This window comes from Lissotriton vulgaris, chromosome 1_1, assembly GCF_964263255.1.
Source record: "Lissotriton vulgaris chromosome 1_1, aLisVul1.2, whole genome shotgun sequence".
Classification (NCBI taxonomy): Eukaryota; Metazoa; Chordata; class Amphibia; order Caudata; family Salamandridae; genus Lissotriton; species Lissotriton vulgaris.
In genome coordinates, this window is record NC_141685.1 from 1,316,702,392 (window position 1) to 1,316,721,758 (window position 19,367).

Below are 19,367 nucleotides of genomic sequence, written 5' to 3' on the forward strand. Positions count from 1 at the left end.
CCGTTTATATCTGTTCATTTAATCTGCTACTCTGTTTTGTTTTGGAGGGGATGGAGGGACATGGAGGGGGGGTTAGTGTCAAATGTTGATATTTAATGGCCTGTTTTCCAGTCAAATACATTCTGCTTGATCTCAAGCAAATCAATGTAACCGTCTGTCTCAATTTCTCTACTCTTAATTTGGATTTTCACAAATTGGATATTAATATTGAGTATTTTAAAAATAGTTAACACTCATATGACTGACCACTCTACACTGAACATGTTGCAGCTATGATGCACAGCCAAAAGTATCAAACCCTATTTTTGATCATTTACGAGATGGTCAGCAAAGAGGAAAGACAATTTTTTGTGGTTGGTGGGGAGAAAATTCTCTCAGAAATACAAAGCATATGTCAACTCAATGCAGTAAAATTACAGGAAGTAGGTTACGTCCCTACGCCTAAGCGTCTTCTGTGCATACCGCACATACATTTGGATATGTTCACACAGTAAACCATAGAAACACACTGGCTCTGATGGCTACCTGCTGTGCACAGATAGACTCAGCTCTTAGATACTTGGAGCTGTTAGATACTCGGGGAATCTGGTCGCTCTTCGGTCAGCATAATCTGATGGATGCTTACCCTCTGACCACATTCGAGGTATGAAACTCCAAGTGCCACCAAACACTGCCAGCTCTGCAAACGGAAGAAGAACAATCGCATGGTTATTTCATGGCCAAAAAATACATAGGAGTTGGAAATAGAGCGAGTGAAATAGAGAAAGAGAGGACAAGAGAAAGAGCAGGAGAGAGACAGAATGATCAACAAAGAGCACGTGAGAATAGCAAGCAAGTGAGAGGGAGGAAAGAGGAGGCAGTGTCAAACATAAGGGCTGCATTAGGTTTCCATAAAGGTGAGATTACAGTAGGCCATAAAGCGCATCACTAAACAGAGGAGAGGTTTCTCCTGATCGTACCGGTAGGCCATATTTCAGGCACTGGTATCAGGACGTAAAACTGCATTTCTTTTAAAAACACCTTAAGCAAGCTGCACCCATTGCATAAATCCATACTATTTAAAATGCATGCAGAATTCCTCTCACATTTTAATACTATTTATAAATCCTGCTACAGTGAAAATTGATGTATTATCACCTGTATTCATGTATCAGTACACCATGTTCTAAATATGTCCCCATGTTCTTAAGATTGTGCAGTACTATATCAAGAATTAAAATACTAAGACTGCAGAGAATATCCTGCTCACCGTTATATTTTCAAGTATATTCTAGGGGAGATTTCTCAAATGCATATGTTGAGTTAAAATACTGTGCCTTTCGCAGTGCATTTATCCTGGTATACTTTATTAGTGCGCAAGCCATGGGTACCCCGAATGCAGTGGGGATCCGTTAGACTTCAAAAGAAGTTATAGGTATAGCTTAATTCTGAAAATACTCTTCCCATGATCTAGTTAATCATTCACCCATTAGGAATCACATGCACCATATCGGGCAACCCACACAAGCACATTCAGGCCATTAACTGCTGACTCAATGGTTGACTCGAAGTCATCTGAGAGATTGGCATGAAGGACATGTGCCTGGAGAGAGAACAACATAAGAAAGGAATATCTATTATCCCTTTCTCTTTTCCCGCTATTCGCATTTACAAACAAAATTGTGCCTTCTATTTAAAATATTTGGAAACATCAAACCCACAACTTAGTGCAGTTTGATGCTTCTGAACCTAAATGCTGTAATAACCAGCTCCAAAAAGCAGATATAAATCGGATTGAAAAGCAGAGTAAAAGGTGGCATATAGGGCATAAAAAGCAAGTTTCTGTGATAGTTGGTGTTACATAAAGTCACCAAAAATAACACACAAGACGCAGGAGATCAGTACAAGTCTGCAAGTGAAAATTAAACAAAGGACACACTTACCAGATATGCTACAAAGCAGAGGTACATCACAGAGAGGAGAGATGCCACTACGTATAGTGGTATGCTCTGCAGAGCAGAGACATAGGCGTACACAAAGTACATGTTTATGGAGCAGACAATGAGGATCAGGACTCCGCCGGCGATCTTCCAGCCACTGTGATGAGGAAGAAAAAAAGAAAAATAAAGCACAGGGACTGGAGGGCCAATGTGCGCAGCAACGTGATTCAAACACAACATTTTGAACATATTTCCTCAGTTCTGGACCAACTTTTAGGGGCAGATCTGCTAGGATCAAACACAACGCCTTGAAAAGAAAAATACTGTTACAGATGAAAAAGAATCATTACATGGCTGACATATTTTGATCCCATGTAGCACTAAAAATGCTTCCTCCTCATCAATTCATTGAGCTTTGACAACTAATCAGATTAAAGATAAGCACTGGTTGAGTGGGAGTTCCAACAAAGGTGACTGGTCCAGGGGTCCCAGGTCTATATCTCAATTCCAAGAAAATTCAAAACATCAAAAGGAAACCTGCTGAAAGCTCTGGACCATAATAGCTTCAAAAGGGCAAATAGGGTAATATGTGAGCATATGTTCCTTTAGTCTAGTTAGATAGTTGTTCATTCAGCATGGTTAAATCCATGTTATCTTCATATTGAGGGGCATATTCTGTTGCTGTGTATTCCATCCATTCACCTCTCAATTAGTCTATTTCACTCTTTTTGTAGAATTATAAGACTTTATTAGACATGACAAGGACAGCCGACACTTGTTTCACCCTGTGGGGCGAATAACGCTGTAATATAAATAATGAAAAGTGATAAATATGGTGATAAAATGAACCGTGGCCTCGAGTACTTTCCCAAAACTTTGATTGTAGCAGACAAAAGTAAACCTTCACTGAAACCTGAGAAATTAAAACGTAAGGACCAAGGTTAGAAAGTCAGGTCAGGCATGAAAAGTTCCAGTCAACTGCCACTATTGTTATTGTTATTGTTATTGTTATTTTTGATTTGTAACGCGCCCAATCACCTGCAGGCCTCTAAGCGCTCGGAAATCGATGGTACAAACAACAACTTTAGCAACACAGATAGGCAACCAATAGCCTAGTTGGCACTCAGGGACCTCCTAAATAGCAGCGTTTTTAACCCCTTTCTAAAGCGTAGGAGGTTCTCTTCCCTGCGCAGTGGCTCAGGTAGAGTGTTCCATAGTTGAGGAACCAGCACCGAGAAGGCTCTTCCACCCTTGGTGACAAGTTGATACCGAGGGCAGACCAACAATTGAGAGTCTGAGGATCTGAGGGTTCTCATTGGGCTGTACACCGCCACACGGTCTTTAATGTATGCAGGCGCCATGCCATAGATGGCTTTGTGGGCTATGCACAAACTTTTAAATTCCACTCGCTCCTTAATAGGGAGCCAGTGGAGGCTCTGTAACAGGGGAGATGCTTTAGTTCGTCTTGGCAGTCTAAAAATGAGGTGAGCAGCATCATTCATCACAACCTGCAGCCTGTTTGTCAGGATTTTTGGCAGACCAAGGTAGAGGGCATTTCCATAGTCTATCCTTGAAAGCACGGTGGCTGCGACAATGGAGCGTAACATGGATTGGGAGATGACAGGTACTAATTTCCGTAGCTGTCGAATAATATTGGTACAGCTACCCACCACTGAAGAGATCTGGTTACCCATTGATAGGTCGCAGTCTAATTTAATCCCTAGACTCTTCACATTCAGGCTAGGTTTTGGAGCCGGGCCTAACTCTGCGGGCCAGTAGAGGTCACACCATGGAGAAGTGGCGGATGGAATCACCAATACCTCAGTCTTATCTGGATTGATTTTTAGGAGGTTTCCTGTCATCCATTGGACCGTGTGTCTCAAGATGTTCTGAGTCTGGAGTTGAGCGGCACTAGTGTTATCGACACTCAGCAACAGCTGCGTGTCGTCCGCATAGTTGAATACTGTGCAGCCCATGCGCGCTAGAGAGGCAATCAGAGGCTGCAGGTATATGTTAAATAGAAGTGGGGACAGGGCCGAGCCCTGGGGCACCCCACATTCCAAATTCCCCACTTCAGAGGTTTCTTCCCCAAGTTGTATTCTTTGGGTCCTTCCTGACAAAAAGGACTGCAACCATCTGAAGGCCCGGCCTTTGATGCCAAAGTCATTCAGTCTTTCCAGCAGCAAAGCATGGCTGACGGTATCGAACGCCGCTGAAAGGTCTAACAAGATCAGGGCGCTCGGTTTTTTACCGTCAGCCAGGCCTCTCAATTCATCCAGCACCGAGAGCATCACCAACTCGGTGCTATGATGCGCTCGAAACCCTGCCAGTCGTTCATGAAGTAGATGGTGAGACTCCAGGTACATGGACAGGGATTTTAGTACATGTTGTTCCAGTACTTTAGAGAGGAATGGTAGTTGAGAGATCAGCCTGTAGTTTTTTAATACTGCGGGGTCGGCGCCAGGCTTTTTCAGCAAAGGTCTCACACGCGCTTCTTTGAGTTCTGCTGGTAAATGTCCTGTCTCCAAGGACCTATTTAGGAGGGAGATGACCCGCTCCTCCAGTAAGGGACGGGCTACCTGAAAGATTTTAGGTGGACATGGGTCCGCTGGAGATCCAGACTTGATTCTGTCCATCAACTGTTGCAGACTCAGAGTGTCAATCTCTGGAAACTGTGCGATGGAGCAATCAACTGATCTATGAGGGGCTGTATGTGTAACCATCCCACTTGGCATACCACTTTTTATCTCCTGGATAATAATTCTTACTTTCTCCAGAAAGTATCCCTGGAAGGAGTTACAGTTTATAAGAGCCTTAGCACTGTCTGTTTTTTTAGTCAACTCCGACAGGATCTTAAAAGTCTCTTTCTGCACGTTGGCTGCCTTGCTTAAGCGGGATTCATAATATTCAGCTTTAGCAAGAGTGATATGTTTTTTATATGCATTGAGGGAGGTTCGATAGAGGTTCCTGGCTGAATCCAGTTTAGTTTTCCTCCAACCTCTTTCCAGGGCTCTGAGTTTCCTTTTAAGGTCCCTCAGCAATGGCGTAAACCATGGGGCTTCCTTACCAGGTCCTTTTATCAACTTCATTCTCTTGGGTGCTATCTGATCAATAGCTAGGGTCAAGCTCTGCGTTAAATCCGCATATTGCTGGTCCAGACTATGGTCTGAGCTCAGAGGACAGTCCCTAGGCGAGAGCGCCTTGGTCAGGGTTCTCAAATCAACCTCTGCCCATTTACGAATTATCCTGACATCTGGTGGAGGGTTAGTTATTTGGCCATTAATACGTATCTCCACGGATACTAAATAATGATCAGACCAAATACATGGGACTACCTCTTTCAGTGTCACAAGTGGGTCTGTAGTCCACACCAGGTCGAGGGTGTGTCCTTTGATGTGTGTGGGAACCTTCACAAGTTGTTTAAAGCTTAGCGCTGACATCAAGGTGTCCAAATGGCGCATAGGTAGATCCCAGTGGGGGCTGTCCCAATGCAAGTTAAAGTCTCCTGTGACTAGGATTTTTGTATAACGAGTGCATAGGTCTGACATGATGGGGCCGAATAGGTCCTGGAACGTTGCGGTGGCATTGGGCGGGCGATATACCACTAGCACCACCCAACATGAGTTGTTGACTGTAACTTTCACCCCGAGTAGATCAGCCAGATCGACTGTCTCAGATAGCATTATTTCCACTGACAAGGACTTTTTAAATATTACAGCTACTCCTCCCCCGTGTGTTTCCTGGGCGGTTATGCCATAAGGCGTCATAGCTGCTGGGGAGAGCAGCAATGATGTCTGGTGTCGAGCTCTCACCCATCCAGGTCTCTGTTAAGGTCAATATATCGATGTCGTTGTCCTGCAACATATTATAGACCTCAGCGTGGTGACAATGGAGTGAGCGGGTGTTTAGGCTCGCTATTTCCAATGAGGAGTACACTTCTGAAGGGGCCACATAGTGGGAGCGACATATCGCGTACTTTTGGAGTTTCAACAAGATGTCACTATCCAATCGTACCTCACCTTTGTCCAAGCTGCGCAATTCCTCTGAAGAGTAGGAGCGCAGTTGGTCAGAAGTCCGTGCCCCCGGGCCCGTCTGTGCGCGGACGGGCGCAGACGGGCTGGACTCTGGCGTGACTCTGGCGATGCTTCGGCGAGCCCGCTGCGCGTTAGCATGGCTGCCTTAAGTACTGGTCTAGCGTCCTTCTGACGACTAGACCGCCCCGATCCTAGCCCTCACCCAAGATGTCCGCCGTTCTGGCGGTGTGGTGTGATGCGCTTTCAATGGCAGTGATCCGCTCTAAACGCGGTGGTAGAACAAATTCAAGTGCAGGTATGCAGCTGTGACAGTTTTCAAATTTTAAAAGCAAGGTCAAAGTGACAAAATCATTTTTAACACAATCAGACAAAACAGGGTTTTTAAAAGTGCAATAACGCTCCTGGTGAGCGCGCTGTCTCAAACAATTGGTATAGCTCCTCTGTGCTGTCCAAGAGGCAATTTCCTAAGTGTTTGGCCGCCTAATTTGTCTGCCTTAAGTACTGGTCTAGCGTCCTTCTGACGACTAGACCGCCCCGATCCTAGCCCTCACCCAAGATGTCCGCCGTTCTGGCGGTGTGGTGTGATGCGCTTTCAATGGCAGTGACCCGCTCTAAACGCGGTGGTAGAACAAATTCAAGTGCAGGTATGCGGCTGTGACAGTTTTCAAATTTTAAAAGCAAGGTCAAAGTGACAAAATCATTTTTAACACTATCCAGCAGGTTCAAAGGGCCCCTAAGGCAAATGGCGAAAACTGTGTCCCACGTCCAGGCCATTCTAAAGGGGGTGAAAGGTCTGACAGCACCACAGAGCTGGAGGACCAGAGGCTTGAACTCCAACCGGTGAGTTCCAATGTGCTGTGGATAGCCATGGCGGTTGACTTTAACCTTTCAAAAATCTGGTTCATGGATTGAAGATTTGGCTGCTTTGTTACAGCTCAGGATTCTATGGCAATAAACTAAGGGAATTACTATTTAAGTATCATTATTTAACTGTTCCTCATTAGGAAAAAAATAAGCACTGATAAAAAAGTAACAGGTCTCAGGCATGACACATCTCAGATTTGCCACAGTGCTCATTTTCCCCCAGATAGGTAGCGACCATCTTTTAATTGTTTTGTTTTTTGTAAAATAATTCAAGATTATTAACATGGTTCAGAGGTCATATGCAGCAGCTGTCTTGAAAAGGGTTTTTCTTTACCTAAAAGAACTAAGCTTCTTAAACTAAAAGATGTCTGTTGAGCATGTATGTGCATGTGCAGCGATATATTGTAACAGCTTTGTTTTAGTTTAAAAAAATAATAATGATAAGATTGCCACAATGCGTACTGGAGTAGGCTTTCTTGATGAGCCATTATAAGGTGGCCACTGCGCGTGTGTGCACACATATCACAGCCATCTTGGAATCTTGTTTGTTTTAGCTTACAAAAAATGATTCTGAGATTACCACTGCACATGAACACCACCAGATGCTCATCTTGGAATGATTTAATAATCATTTCAAGGTGGATGTCGGAAATCTGTGTGGCAGGTGAGGAAAGGAATGCACAGTACTGGGGTAAGCAGCTATTGGGGAAACCTTATTCTTTCATAAACTAGCGGGGGGTCAGAAACACACAAAAGAGGGAGGGAAAATAGTTCCTCGCACTGCAAAGTCTTACCTCAGGAGAAGAAGGTTACTTTCATCTACTCAAAACACTTCACCGAAATGCTCTTCGGGTGGGACATTACCAAGAACATCAAGGAAAACCATTGAATCAGGAGCAATGGGTGGACTTAAAGCACAATCTACGTCTATACTGCCTACTGTAAGTCTGATCACCAACAGACAGCTGAAGTGGTCTGTAGATGAGACCTTAAACAAATAAATACATAAATGGAGAACTCAGAGCGCCATAGAATGTCAGCAGCTGGCAACCCGTCAGTTGTAGGAAGTGAAAGTTGTGGTGAATGCCAAGAAACTGGTTACAACATAGAGATAGTGGATGGAATTTTTAGACTTAATGATAGTTCCATTTAATTATGTACTGTCTGGAGAAGTAGATTAACTTTTGTACAGAAAGTTTAGTAGTACTGTGACTGCAGGGTTCCCAGCTGAAATATTTGAATAATGCGGCTGCGTGTTTCAGTAGTTTTAATCAATGCAATTTTTCCCACATTACCATAACATCCAGCCACAAGTCCAACAGAAATTCAAACAAGCATTGGCAAAGTCTTGCATACAGCATGTGTACATGAGCACAGGTGCCTTACACCATGGCATTTATTTTTTATTAAGTGCACTGAAACAGCCAGCCCTAATGCTTTTTATTTTAATATTTTTATTTTTTAAACACATTAGCACTGGTTGATATGGCATTTTTTTTAAATTGCAACACGGAGGGAGGGAGGGAATAACACTGGTGGGGGGCGGGTGGACAGGCAAGAAGGGATGGGGCAACTGCACAAAAAATGAAGGGTGGGATAGGGGCAGGGGTAACCACACGAATGGTTGCAGGATTTTATTTTTATAATACATGCCAATTACCCAAGAGTGTTCAGGTGCTAGAAAGGTAAAAGAAAACAGGTAACATATCTGGAATAAATAAGTTTTTAACAACCTATGAAAATTTTGAAGATATGATTCTGAACAAATGGTGGCAGATGATTATTCCAGGCCTCAGCTGCCAGTACAGAAAAGGCACAGACACCTATACGCATCTGCTAACTTTCTGAATATTTACAAGTAAAAACCTAGAACAAAGGTAAGCATCAGGCGAATAGGGGGATTGTATAGCTCATGGGTGTATGCATACATAGCTTTATGACAGAGAGCTTTGAAAAGATACTGAATCTGAATTAAAGAATTCTTAAGTTAAGCCAAGCAGGGGCATTACCCCTTCGTCCTTCTCACTGTACTGGCTCATAGTGAGGTTCCTGTGCCTCCAATTACACACCTTTCCAACTCACAAAATTTCTTCCCCCCTCCGGTTTCTTTTTTGTGTCCATCACACATCTACAGGCACGCGCAGTGCGCATGCTCCAACTTTATGTTGCGGCTCCATTCCTGGTCGCATGGTGCTGGCAGGATTGGGGAGCATGCGAGGACAAATTGGCGCCATGCTGAGCTTGGCAGCGTCTGGTCTCTGGAGACAGCGTGCAGCGAGGAGGTGTGATGGCGAACTTCAGGTGAGGGCGGGGGGCAGGCTGCCTGCAGTGCAGTGGCTGGGGCTCTTGCCAACTTCCCTTTTTTGTGGCCGGGCCAGAGGTCTGCTGTGCTTCCTTCGGCTGACTAGGGGGTGGGTGCTGGTTTCCAGGGAGACTGTCTCCTGGGATTGCTGTCTTATGGTTGGGCCCGACCCTGGCGCTTCTGACAAGGCGGGCGGGCCTCCAGTTTTCTGGCTTAGCTTACAGTGGGGAGGCTTTGGCTCGTTATTCTGGGGGCCTGTAGTGCTCAGAATTTTTTGTGGCCGTGTGAATGGCCAGTAGAGGCGTGTTATATTTTTACTGGTTCTCTCCAATGAGGAGGGACTTCTGGAGTCCTACTTATTCTGAGATTTCTGGGGTCTGTTTAGTTTGTGAATACAATGGAAAAGCATGGGGCAAAGAGGAGAAGGACTCGTCCGCCGGATTTGGTGGACAGTGGTTCCCGTTTGGATGTCCCTAATAGGGGTGCTAATGTTGTCCCGGCTGGGCCTTCGGTATCCCCGAAGGCCCTGGAGGTTCAGGCTATGATTGATTCCACTGTCACCAGAGTCCTGTCTATCAAACGCAAGGCTAGGCTTCCCTCTGCCTGGCGGGATGATAATGGGGACTCTACTGACTCTTAGATGCCTGGTCCTGAGAGACATGTGGTACCTGATGGGAAGTTCATCTCCTGGGATGGGCGGTCGGATATTCTGGGCCATATTTGAGACAATCTGGGCCTGGTGTCGCCTCTGTAGGAGGGGACAGCTGACTCTCTGTTCCCACAACTCGCTAAGCCTGTGGCACTGGCTTTCCCTTTGCATCCGAGAATCAAGGAGGACATTTTTAGGCCCTGGGAGGAGCCTGAACATTTCCAGGTTCCGCGGTTCTTATAGAAATCCTATATATTGGAGGACAGGGATAAGCTGTTGCTGGATTCTGTCAAGGTGGATTCCATCCTGGCACCACTCATTGGGCATTCTTCTTTAAATCCAGATGACTGCCTGCCATCCGATTATGTTGACCACAAGGTGGATGGTGGCCTTAAGAAATCTTCCTCTGCTTCCAACCTGGTGCTGCTGGCAGCATCATATGGGGTGTTAACTGCTCAATCATTGGTGAAGGACTTCGAGGCCTTGGCGGCGGCCATGCAGTACTGTGCCCATGTGCCTGATGTTCTGGTTGACACGGAGCAACAGGCTAAGTTCCTGGCGGATGTGTTGGCTGATGTCATCCAAGCAGCTGCTGTGGCTTACTATGTACTTCTCATGGCAAAGCACAACCTGTTGTTGAGAGACTGGAAGACAGACCTAGCAGAGAAGGCTTCATTTTTTAAGCTTCCCTTTGACGGGGGCAAGCTATTTTGGGATCGATTGGATGGTCTGATCCGGAAATAGCTTAAGGACAAGAAGCACACTTGGTCCTACAGGTTCTCTTCTGGTAACATGTCTAAGTCTTGGAATCACTCGGAGGCTTGTGAGAGCCGCAATGCCCCTTGCAAGGACCAGCGTTCTTATGCCTTTCGCAGGAAGACGTTTCAGCTCCGGAGGGCAAGGCAGCAGGCTGTCACGCCCAAGGCCAGGCAGTCCAGTCAGTGCTTCGAACTATCGGTCTCCCACAGCCTCTCTTCCAGTGGGGGCTCGTGCAGTGGCTATCCTTCCTGCCTGGCTACTGTCCGTCACTGACATGTGGATGAGGAATATAGTTTGGAGAGGCTATCATATAGATTTTTGTCTCACTTCCTCCAAGTACAGGGTGCAACCCAACACCTGACCTCAGGTCTCCTGCCAAGAGTGTGGCACTTTACGAAGGGATCAGATTGGTGGTGGGAAAATGTGCAATCCAACTAGTGCCATTGGATCAGGTTGGCAAGTGGGTGTACTCGATCCTGTTGCTTGTGCAGAAGGTGTCAGGGGACTTTCGGCCAGTCTTGGACTTGAAGCTCCTCAATCGGTGGGTAGCGACCATTCCAAGATGCTGTCTCTTCAGTAGCTCCTTCCCCTGGTGGCTCCAGGGATTACTTGGCTACCATTAATCAGCAGGATGTGTACCTCCATGTTCCTGTGCATCCGAATCATCAGCAGTTTCTGAGTTTTGTGGTAGGGCAGCGCATTACTAATACCAGGTGTTGCCATTTTGTCTGAAGTCAGCCCCTCGGGTGTTTAGCAAGATGTTGGCCCACCTGATGGAGATTCTTCCTCTCCAGGGATTGGCATCTTCCCATATCTTGATGACTGTTTGGTAAAAGGGGCTTCTCTTTACCTTACTTGTTCAGAGGGTTCTGGACCTCCTGTCGACTCATGGGTTGTTGGTGAATGCAGGGAAGTACGGTTTCCCTTTGGATGAGGGTGAAGACGATCTGGCTGCCAGTGTTTTTGGTGCCCTGGGCTCGGTAGCACCTCAATATTTTGATGAGGTTCATTTTGGGCTACTGGGTGATCAATGGGCAGGAATTTTACTTTGTTCCTGTGACGCAGGTGACCAGGGCGGAACTGAGGTGGTGGCTCGAGCCCTCCAAAATCCTGAAACGGGTCTCCTTGAGGGATTCGGAGCAGATTATCATCACGTCGGACACCAGCGAGAGTGGCTGGGGTGCCTGGTCGGGGTCTCTCAAGGTCTAGGGTCTGTGGCTCTCTGGCCAAAATTGTCCGATTTGTTTAAAAGGTCTGCACAGTTGAGGATCTCTATATTGTATTAAGAGTATGTTGCTTCAACAAGGTCCAATAAACTAATGGAATGGACAAATCAGTTCTAATTGTTTTTTGATTATTGACTGAGTAAAGCAATTTCTCTGCTAGGTCAAATCAAACAAGATATTACAGTGGAATTCCAGATAACTACTTGACTTCAGCTATTAGAATCATTAAGCATTCATTTTTTTAAGCTAAACTGATTTCAGGCCATTTCAGCTAAAGTCAGTAGATCCAGCTGCTGGATATGTTATTTTGGATGCTTTCCTCCTAGGAGAGGTCATCTTTGACAGCTGGTGTTTTCTCACTTTTTTAATGATTACAGGTGGGGGTTCTTCACAAGCTCAAATTTTAACTGATCCGAACTGAACTGCCTAAGATCGCCAGTCCTTATTTACACCGCTTCTGGAAATGTCAGAGGAGCTTTCTCTGTTTTTCCAATCTTCTAGTGAGATCAAGGCATATATGTGCAATATAATGTTTGCAAGAAACCTTCATCTTGTGGCTTGGAGGATTACCAGAGATTTTAAGAAATCTTTCCGAACTGGCCTTTAACTTTCAGTACTGGACCACATGCACAAGTAAACATTACAGGTAAGCCTCGTCAGCACGAGTTTGTTGGTGAGGGATCCCACATAGGCACCTATGGCAGAAGTGGTCCTGACATCTTAATTAGTCTTGCTGGGAACTAAACAACATATCAGGTGTAGCAGCTGTTCATCCTCTACTAAGTGGAATGTCTTTGGGTAAGGATACGTTGATATTTTCAGTCTATAGATTACCCTTTTCACAGAGTTCCTTAAGTTGTGTTTAGGGAACCTTTTAAGAGTATCATGGATATAAAACTGCAGAGTAGCAGAAGAGCTGGAATTGAGCAGGTTATGAAACTCTTTAAAGAAGTTGTCCCACCTACTTTATCTAAATTCAGGGATGTTTCTATCGAATTTTAAGACTTTTTAAGTTTAAAGACATTTTGAAGGCAGGGCACAAAGAGACAAGATGGCTAGTCAAATGCTTCCATGTTTACCACCTGTTTCATGAACTAGAGGTGAATAAATTATGCAATGTGGTGCAACACCATTTAAGAAGTAGATCTAAACTGTCACCTTGTCTTTACAGACATTGGTAGATTGCGTCGTCACAGAAATGGGACAAATCACTCGTTATTATCCCCCCCCACTCTGCTCCACATTGGAGCATAAATGTGATTACTCCTGTTGCAAAGTATGGTACATTTTTAGCATGTTATTTACATGTGATGTGAATATTCATTGTAATACTGTGTCTTTAATATACTGACATTCTGTAGGTTCGTTTACAATCAATTAAATTCTTTATTCAAGATTTGGATCTCTTATGAGGTCCACAAGATAAAATAAATAGCTACATTTCATAAATACAATATGGTTTTGAAAAAAAACACAAATGGTCTCATTCACAGGACATAAAAAAACAAATACCGAGCTTCTGCTGCATTCAAACATTATATTTTAAAAACAGTAGCCTCAAAAATTGACATGGAATGCAGTGCTGGACAAGTAAAACATTTTTAAAATTCTAAACTCCCAGATTACAAAAATTACAAGATTTATCCTTAGTCCAAGAGTTAAACCAGTTTGCCATTAGGACAGTTAGAGGAAGTAAATTCATGTGTAACAATGTCCAAACACGGCGAATTCCATGATCAAGGTTCCAAGACAGATACTACCATGGTTCTTGAAATTGGCATGTAGCAATTATTATGTAACATTTTCTCTTACCTTTACAAAATTTTACATAAGGACTTTGACTTAAGATCCCAGAAGAATGCCTTAAAACGCTATTAAGTGGAACGGTAGAAAAGGAGTCTAAGGTTTCCTTCTTTAACTCGAACATATTTAGTGTATTATAAACATTCCTATAAAACAATTTTTTTTCCTGCATATTAAGAATTTCCGTACTCATAAAACTCCTTAGTGAATTCTCCTCTCCCCTCAGCCGCCTAAATCCCCAAGTGACCACACCAACCAAACCTTGTACATAGGTACTTGTTAATCTAAACTCTAGTCTTAGTGCCTCAACTGCTGCCAGGGTGTTAAATTGCACACCTTCCATAAAATGTTTCCTTCCATTATCTCTACAAAAAAATACCACTATACAGTATCCATTGTCTCTATCGATAAAACAGTCAGGAGGATTTTGCCAGATATACAGAAAGTACGGCTCACAGCGTTATAAAAGGGCCATAACTCGTTGGTATGAGGTAAAGGATTGATAGAACTATGACAAATGAGATCCATATCACTCAGAGCTAGAAACAATTTTACCTAAATAAATATACAGATTCATCACTTTCAGCCTCTCCCCATTAACATACCCGCAGTAGTTGCAAGACTTCACAGGCTTGTTACCATTAAAAAAAATATAAAAACCTTACTTTTTGACAGATTTATCATAAATGAGGATCTATAAAGGATAACAATTGATTTCTCAGCCCCTTAGGTGAGGTGTTAAATCAAGAATGATAAGGTCATCTGCATAGAGTAGACCGGTACAGTAATGTACCCCTATTCTTGATGTTGTAGCAGATTGGAGCTCTATAAGGACAACAATATATGAGCGAGACAGCAGCATTGTTTTAAACATTTTTGGTGGGCATTACAGAGGACATACGCCTGTCACTTCCGAATAACACTTTGCACCAAGTAGCAGAATGTAAGGCAATAATTTATTGATGTATTTATATGCCATACATAATCTATGCAGTTTTTTCCAGAACGGTGGGTGATCCACTATCAAATCCTGAGTAATAATCAATGAAAGCTGCATAGACATGGAGGCCATGAGCAATAACACTTTACCACAATTAACTGCAATAAGATGCTACCTAAGGTCACGTGGACTGATTTTTCTTACACCCAGCTTGTTCCATAGGCATGATCTGTTCCTCTTCTACCCAAATAAGTAAATGTTCCAGAATATTTTTGACAGTTTTCCTACTGCATTTAAGAGAGCAATTCGACAAAAATTGTAGGACATATTGTGAAATCGCTTTTTTTGTAAAGAAGCTATAATTGCTCCCAGATCAAGAAGGTAGGATTGCACATCGTTGAAAACTGTTTTCAAACATATGGATTAGACACTAAGCCCATACCAAGGGCTCCTCCCTAATTACTGAAATGGAGAGGTGAATATTCTCATTTTCAGGAGACTGAAAAATGTACCCCTTTCAACAGTGAAGGATAGATATTGACATCTAACTAAGTTATTTACCTTCAGGTTTAGATGGACCACTGGAGAGGAAGGTAGCCCTCTTAGTGGGTACTTTGAATATAGGTCAACCTTTGTAAAAAAAAAAAAAAAGCTTCACATACCTTTCATATTTACAGAAAGTATCAGACTACATAAATCGCTGATCACATGTTCTCACACACAGGGAATCTTTAAGCTTACAGATCAAGTTGGCTCCTCAGCACGTTCTAAAGTGGGATCTTCCAAACCCCACTTTATTTCATTACGTTTCTAGGACTCTACCCCATACAAAACTAAGTCTATCAGAAAGGAAAGAGCTTTATGATCACTAAATGGATTTCAATAATGTTAATTTCCGAGATCAAACCAAAAATAGAAAAGAGACCAATCAAATAATCAATATTAGAGCAACCAGACTTAGAATTATGGGTAACCGTAGTTAGAGTATGATTTTCAATTCTAACAAGAACTATCAGATATTCCCCTTTTCTGAACAGGTCCAAAAGTACAAGACCTCTATTATCTGCTCTCATGTTTGTCGGAATAATAGCATGGAAAGTTTTAACACTGCTTCTTTTTCTAAATTTACAAATACCCTTACAGCATAGTTTGATACTTTGGTATTAAAGTCATCAATTAAAATGACTAGTTTACAAACTTCCTATTTTAAGATCTCGGTTATATAAAGAGAATAATTCAGTACTCAACTGCACATGGAAGGAATTCACAGGTAGAAATGAGCCTCTACATGTTGACTCGCCTTCAAATGTATTTTTATAGCTTGGATTACATTGGAAGCATTTCTAAAGTAACGGTATGACCGGCTATAATTGAGAGTATCTCTACGTCTCTCTTAGCATTCCCCCTCCTAGATTGAGTTGCACTACAGCTATGGGCAAATTATCTTTCCGATTCAAAGTCAGCCATTTGCCAGGATTCCTGGATGCAAATGATATTGGCGGCAAAACTACTTAAAACAATGTTCGTTTTTTTCCATTGCTTCAAAGGACTGGCGCATTCCAAGTAACCAGTTTTAAACAATTAATAACTGCGCCAGTTGCTCTTGGTCCCCAAAGACCGCTTAGAGGTGAGGGGACCCGCTAACCAACTTCACTTTCTCAAATCATCCTCTTCAAGGGAGAATGGCCTCAACTCCTCAAAAAGCTGGCAGAAAGACTCTCCTGCCCCCTTCACCACAGACACCGATACATCTTTTACACTTCCACTGTAAGTCGTCTTTTGGGGAGGGGACCCATATATCAGGGGAACCAACAACCTAACCCGATTTCCAGAGAAGAGAGCTATTTTGTCCTCTCACGCTGAAGAAGAAAGACATCAATGCCACAGCCAAGTAAATACTCACAGTCTTTCAAAATTAAATTTAACACCACCTTAGAAATGAATGCAACTCTGCCCAAATTACGCCCACAGGAATTCCCAATTTGCACCAGGTAAATATCACTACTTTGAACCAACCTCAATTCATCAATATATACAAAGCAGCAAACCAACAACAAAATATATTAAGAGATATTTGTTGATCAAATATGCAACAGATTCCAGAAAAGCTGGCACATTCGCTGCATGCCGAGATCCATTAAACCTCACATTTTCTGACTGTAAATAACATTGTTCACTTGTTGGGAGGAAAAATCTTAGCATGGGAATTAAGAGGGTTCATGGAACACACTGGAAAAGAACCACTGTTCAAAGAGTCCATCTGGTTTATAGCTGGGTTAGGTGAAGATTCCTCAGTGACCTGCTGCACAGTGGCATCTCTGGCTAAGAACTCAGATGAAACTTTTGCCACTTTCTCCTCTTCCAAGACCAAAACATCCATTAGAGCAAAACGCACATTTTTGGGTGATCCACAACTATTTTCTTCTTTCTCTGGATTTTCTATTTATTTTTCTCTCCTTTAGCCTGCGATATTTTCTTACCCCTCACATTTGTTGCCATTGCAGCCTCTTTATCATGAAAAATAAGAAACAAGTTACACGTTTGCTGATTATCTGAAGACGAGGGGAGTCACAGGACAAGAGGGATCAAATACATTTTCCAGAGATAAAGTCTGAATGTTGTCATTCAAAAAGACACTAACTTCTTTCTTTTTTCATCAGTGCGGGAAGCCAGCTTGTGATTTAAAGTCCCTGTAATAAACAGAGAAACTAGTCGTCAGGACTATCTGCTGATAACCTAATGGTGTGACAGGTACATAATGAGGGCCGTCCCCTCTTGTTGTCAGAGGAGGACTCGCATTATTATAACAGGGAGTCACCTTTGCAGGGACCTTATTTTTATGACTAGCCAAAAGAGTCCAGAAAAAGTTCCAATTTATTCATTGATTTTTGTAAAAGACTAAATAGAAGATCAATTATTTCCAAACATTGTATTGACTCTGAATACTGTACATTTTACCAGGAAGCATTGAATTCCAACTCTGGAGAGACTGAGGTCGTGGAAGTCGTAAAGGTTTTATCACTAGAGGTTCAACTAAAATGTTTCATCAGTTTTTTGGGAGTTACACCAGTGCTCCTGGGGGCGCTTACAGCATTGTGCATGGGCAGCGGGTCCCTGGCTTGAGAGCTCCTGACTTAGCTTAGGGGGGGGCGGGGGGGGGGGGGAGGGCGCCTCCGTGTACTTTGCAGGGGCCCACTCAAGTTTTGTTACGCTACTGAGTTACACTGAGGGGTAACAATCATGTTGGGACAAAAAAGTTGACACTTCCTTTGTTACACAATGTCAATATCAGCAATATAAAGTCTTCCCTGCAAGGCTGTAAATAAGCGACTGTCCTATTATTCAAAATGATTGAACCACTCTCTGGGCAGGTACCAAAGTAACCTTTGGTCAACACAGCACATTCAATGCATTATTTTAATAGCTGGTTTTCCCAATCCAGTTCCCTGAGAAGGCCCACCACTGGTTCCAAACTCAATTTGATGAAAAAGCGCCGGATTGAGTTAAAGCCCTTCAGGGAATTCACATGGAGAGCCCTATTTCTCAAATGATTTAATTTCGTTTTCTTATGTGTTCTTATAAGCACCATTGTCCTACAGCCGATCTTCCTGGTCATCATAATTGTTTGTTTGATACAACCTACAACTTTCTAGGCTTTATAAAAAAAGAAACTCCTCTGTGCTTTATGCCCCAAGCACTAAGATAGCCTCAGAGCTTCAAAGCAGCCTGGGTTTAGGCCGATGAACTAACTAAGGGCGTTTGCAGTGAACTAACTAAGGGCGTTTGCAGGAGTTTAGCACAGGAATAGAGCAGAGGAAAGTCCATATGGAGCAACAACATACAAGGTTAAGTCCACCGATGGCATCAAAGGAAAGCTTCCATCAATTGAACAACTTTCCAAGATGCAGTCACTGCCAGCTGCCTTCAAACCAAGCCACCCTGCCCTATTCTCAGCAACACCCCACACTGCTAAACCCCGTCACCAGCAGAGGGGTGCCCTATGAGAAGGGTTAGTTGTGGCACACAACGACGAGGCAGGGCAAAGTGAGGACTAAAAGGGTGTGTGGCATTAAGTTGGTCACAACAAATACTGGACCGAGAATACAAGAGACAGGTACAGGAGGCAGTAAAATCAAGCACAATCAGCACCCCAAGAGCACCACTCTATCCTCAGTTGCCTTTTGGAATATGTGCTTCCTCCGCACAATGGCCCTCAGGGGGAGGAGCTCTGAGGTATTGTGAACCACTAGCGACCGCATGTGACTATGGCAGAGGTAAAATCTGGGGTAAAAGCAACTCTACTGGCCACTGACTCACATAATAAGCAAGTTGCCTGAAGGCAGACAAGAGGAGGCTAATGTTTCAGTCAAAGCCACTAAAGGGTTCCAGGGGAAGAAATCGAGAGGTGTAGGCAGTTAAAAGCAGGGTATGAAGTTGGTTGGAAATTGTGTGTCGAATGAAAATCAGGCAGAGAGATGACGCACCACTACAGGAAAAAGCAGCACCAGCCTAACGTGGGAAGCCTCTTCGCACTGCTGGTGCAGTCAGTGCCAAATTCCCACACCGTCTGCACTATATTGTCACGCCACATTCCTTCCTTTTCCTCCTCATGGCACCCGCCTCCATTGCCGCTGTAAACCACAGCAGCTCCTCGGGCTCTGGGTCCTCCACATCCTATGCTCTATCACCTTACTTCCTAACCCGGGAGACTGTTCCAGGCGTCAGCTCCAGCTGTCACAATACACAATAGTCAATATCACAGGTGCGTGATTGTTGAAGGATTCCCAGAGGACTCTACTGAGGAAATGCAGATAGCTTTTTCGTACAATGTGTTGCTGATTTCATTAATGAGGACTGAAAAACCCACAGCT

At 43.5% G+C, this 19,367-nt stretch overlaps 1 protein-coding gene across 5 annotated transcripts in view; it reads right to left on the minus strand.

Annotated features, from left to right (window-relative positions):
- SLC11A2 (solute carrier family 11 member 2) overlaps window positions 1-19,367 on the minus strand; it is a 445,949-nt gene that overhangs the window by 20,318 nt on the left and 406,264 nt on the right. For all 5 annotated transcript variants that reach the window (XR_015309911.1, XM_086965754.1, XM_086965745.1 and 2 more), the window contains 2 exons: window positions 1,923-2,076; window positions 626-679 (listed from right to left, as the gene is read on the minus strand). Coding sequence is in view for 4 of the 5 variants with exons in the window: in XM_086965754.1 (XP_086821880.1) it covers window positions 626-679; window positions 1,923-2,076 (208 nt within the window). In the remaining variant the exon portion in view is untranslated. The remainder of the gene's footprint in view (window positions 1-625; window positions 680-1,922; window positions 2,077-19,367) is intronic.